At 34.8% G+C, this 3,857-nt stretch overlaps 1 protein-coding gene across 1 annotated transcript in view; it reads right to left on the reverse strand.

Annotated features, from left to right (window-relative positions):
• Positions 1-879: 879 nt before the first annotated feature.
• The window catches only part of HSD17B11 (hydroxysteroid (17-beta) dehydrogenase 11), a 44,229-nt gene continuing 41,251 nt past the window's right edge, over positions 880-3,857 (reverse strand). The window contains exons 6-7 of the mRNA XM_006867771.1: positions 3,537-3,653; positions 880-970 (exon numbers count right to left, since the gene is read on the reverse strand). Coding sequence (XP_006867833.1) covers positions 880-970; positions 3,537-3,653 — 208 coding nt within the window. The remainder of the gene's footprint in view (positions 971-3,536; positions 3,654-3,857) is intronic.

The raw sequence follows: 3,857 nt of genomic DNA on the forward strand, positions 1-3,857 counted from the left end.
ACTATTTCTTACATTACAGGAGATTCATTGTGAAGTGTGTATGCCTGTTAGTAGAGTCCTTCATTGTATTTGGAGAGTTTAAAGCTTCTGATAACCATATTTTTATGCAAATAATGAGTGGATTATTTATTTCTGTACATAGAGTAACCCCTGACATGTTATTTTTATTAGTGCGCTATGTCAATATTTTTTATATTTCCATGACTTCAATTTCATTTTTTCCCCATCTAACAAACCCAATGTTACATCTTCATCTTGGTGCCTGTTGTCAGGGAGTGTTAGCAGCAGGCCTTATCAGCCTACCCTTGAGTTTCTCAAGCAGACCCTTTCCTGGTAGGATTCCTTCACTGCTTTTCCAATCACTTTCTTCAACAAAGCAAGAAATCCCTTTTTCCATCCCCAAAACATCTCTCATTAGGTCGGCAGGCTCCGGTCCAGGAGATTTGCAAGCCTACTACACAACCCTGGCCAGAGAAGCTACTCAAGTGGATGAGGCCAGCTGTGGTGTAAGAAAGCATTTGAAATACATAAATTACATTTAAGTATAATTAGAAATCAAAATATGTCTTAAGCAATTATATTATAAATAATGTGCAAAGCCTTCAGATGAACCATAAAAATCTTGAAAATGATTGCAAACATATCCTCCCCCCACCCCACCATTTTCCTTAAGGTCAACTCCTAAGGTGTTTATTACTCTCCTGTGTCCCATGAAAACAGCTGTCAGTTAAAGAACAAGTGATGGTAAAAGAGCCACAAGAGATGATATCAGAAAAAAAAGGATAGTTAGGAAAAGTAGGCGTCAAAGCATGTATTAAGATTCTGATTAACATTAGATGAAATCAGCTGGTACCATCAGTTTTCAACAGAATCAGGTCCTTATTGTTCCTTAACTTTGTATCCAACAACTGCATCAAACTTAACATTGATCTTTCGTCTTAAAAGTCTCAGGAAACGCTCAGGAAAGATCCTAAAAATAAATAAAATAATTAGGAAATTAATAAAGTGCATTTGTAAAATACTTTAAAAAACTTTACATTGAATTTATGATATATTATATCCATGTTTGTCTTAAACAAGATCTCAGGGCTACCACTATATTCTTTCCCATAAAGTCCATTTTCCTGTTCAAAATAAGGGTTTATCCTTCTTGAAAGTAGTAGTTGTTGTTGTGAAGGTGCTGTTGAGTTGGTTCTGACCCATAGCGACCCTGCATACGGTTTCCGAGGAGCAGCTGGTGTAGTGGCCCGAAATATTTATTTTTTAAAATAAATATGAAGGGGCTTCAAAAATTTCATGGAAAAATGGAATTAAGAGATAACAGAATTTTTCCACAAACTTTTTGAAGCCCTCTCTTATCTTCTTACAACAATAAAAAGAAAAAGAAATAAATATGCTTTTATATTTTTCAAACAATTTAACAGAAGTGGTATATAGAACTGAATAGTTGGCCTGTTAATGGGTTTTTTAATAAGAAACCTGATATAGAAAAGGAAGTGAGAATATGAACTAATTTTACATTTTATAATCAAGAATATTATTTAAATGTTCCTGAAAGAGACTTGTTGTTGTTGTTGTTAAGTGCCATCGAGTCGGGTCCGACCCATAGCGACCCTGTACAGGGTTTCCGAGGAAGTAGAATTACCAAATGAAAATGCAGACACACATTTGGTTTGGGGCATGATACTGATTTCAGTTGGCCTTTGAGTTGAAATTCCTCATGCATAAATGGAAAATGTTAATAAAAAAATGCCTTCAACAGGGCACAACAAAGACATCCATTCTCAAATATGACTAGAAACACTGGCGTAGTGGTTAGGATTTACAACACATATTTTGGGGGAACATATTCAAGCCATAACATGAGGTCTTTTTTCTCCAATAGTTATATTTAAGAATATTTAGTGACTTGTCACATGCAGCTGATTTGAGAAAATACAAGGCGGATTCTAAAAGTTCATGGAAAAGTGGAATTAAATAATAGAATTTTTAAAGTTAATAAAAAAAAGATAATGGAATTTTTCCATAAACTTTACAAAGCCCCTCGTATGTAAATTCATGTAACTATATAAAAGAGATTTACCTAGCTAGCATTAAAATGTTGTTGTTGTTAAGTGCCTTTGACTCAGTTCCAACTTATTGGGACCCTGTATAGGGCTTCTGAGGAGCAGCTGGTAGGTTCGAACTGCTAACCTTATGGTTTGAAGTCCAGCTTCATACCAGGATTCCAGCATTAAAATAGGGTTTGGAAATTGAGTGTCAAACTCTCAAAGTCAAAGGAAAATCAGGACAATGATAATGATGGTAGAAATTATAATAAGAATTAAACATTTGCCAACTCATGGTGAATCCATGCGTTGCAGAATACAAGCACACATAGGGTTTTTAATAGTTGTGATCTTTTGATGTACACCTTTCTTTTGAGGTATCTCAAAATTTGAACTCCCAACCTTTTGGTTAGTAGCTGAATGCTTAACCATTTGCACCATCCAGGAACTCATAATAGTGGTAGTAAATATTGATATAAAATGTTTATTGAGTACATACTGTGAACTATTTAAAATGTATAAGCATTATGAATATTATGAATAAATGTTCTTTATTTCTCAGATGTCTATAAAGTCCTACTGTTGTCTCCCTATTACTAAACTTCAAAGGGGTTCTTACTGCTACCAAGTCACACAAATTCAGCTTTATCTCATTCTAAGCTGTATTTTTAGACCAATTTAAACCAGAATCTTGAGGAGTAGATCTTAGGCATCAGTATTTTTGAAATCTCCCAGGTAAATTCCAGTGTGCACCAAACTTGAGAGCGATAGCTCTAAAGAAGTGCTTCTCAGATTTCAATATGCATGCAAATCATCTGGGGATTTTACAAAAATGCAGATTCTAATTTAGGTGGTTTAGAGTGGGGTATAAGATTTTGTATTTGTAAATAAGGTCCCAGATGATGCTAAATTGTGGCCCACAATTTAACTAGCAAGGCTCAAACATCACTAAAAGGATAAAAGATCATTTAGAAATTCCTACAGCATAAGCACTGGACTACTAACTTCAAGGTCAGCAGTTCAAACCTACCAGATACTTCTTGGAAATCCTATACAGGGTCACTATGAGTCAGACCAATTTGACTGCACTTCACAACAACAACGTTTCAGTATGAGCCCTGGCGTGGTGCTGGAGAAGAAGCTCAGGACTGCTAACTCCAAGCTAGAACATCAGTCACGTGAACATCAGTCTCCATGACCCTGAGACCCAGTTTCTTTCTTTTAAAAATAAACATTTGAAAATTTGTAGAAATTAATTGTGGATGTGGAAATTATCAATGAATGTTTTCATCTGTATGTATTTCACCACAATGAGCTAAATATATTAATAATAATTTTTTTCATAACCTTGTACAAAGATTCAATTAATTTACCCCCATCTTGCTTCAATAATTAGCATATATGGTAATAAAAAAAGATTCTTTAAATCTATTATTTTGATTAATTCCTAGCTACATCTTAATTCTCATTTATACTGTTGTCACTTACCTTTCCACTATTGTTAAGATGCATACAGAGAATGGAACAAAAATCATCTTCTGCTCAGTCAGGATCCCATGCATCAGCTTTTCTACTACTTCCTTGGGTTCTAGAGTGGGTCCCAAGCTGAAATCAGAGGCAGTCTTCAGAAACAAAACATTTCACTGAGCCTTGTGCTAAATAGATTAGATATTACCACAGGAGTTATAACACAACCGACTTACAGCATCTGGCCTATCAAGGTGCCCACTAAATAGTACCTTCCCTTTCATGATAATTATTATCATTCATTTTAGGTAGAAAAATTGATGCTTTTGAGTTATGGTGTTG

Source organism: Chrysochloris asiatica, unplaced genomic scaffold, assembly GCF_000296735.1.
Source record: "Chrysochloris asiatica unplaced genomic scaffold, ChrAsi1.0 scaffold00109, whole genome shotgun sequence".
Lineage (NCBI taxonomy): Eukaryota > Metazoa > Chordata > Mammalia > Afrosoricida > Chrysochloridae > Chrysochloris > Chrysochloris asiatica.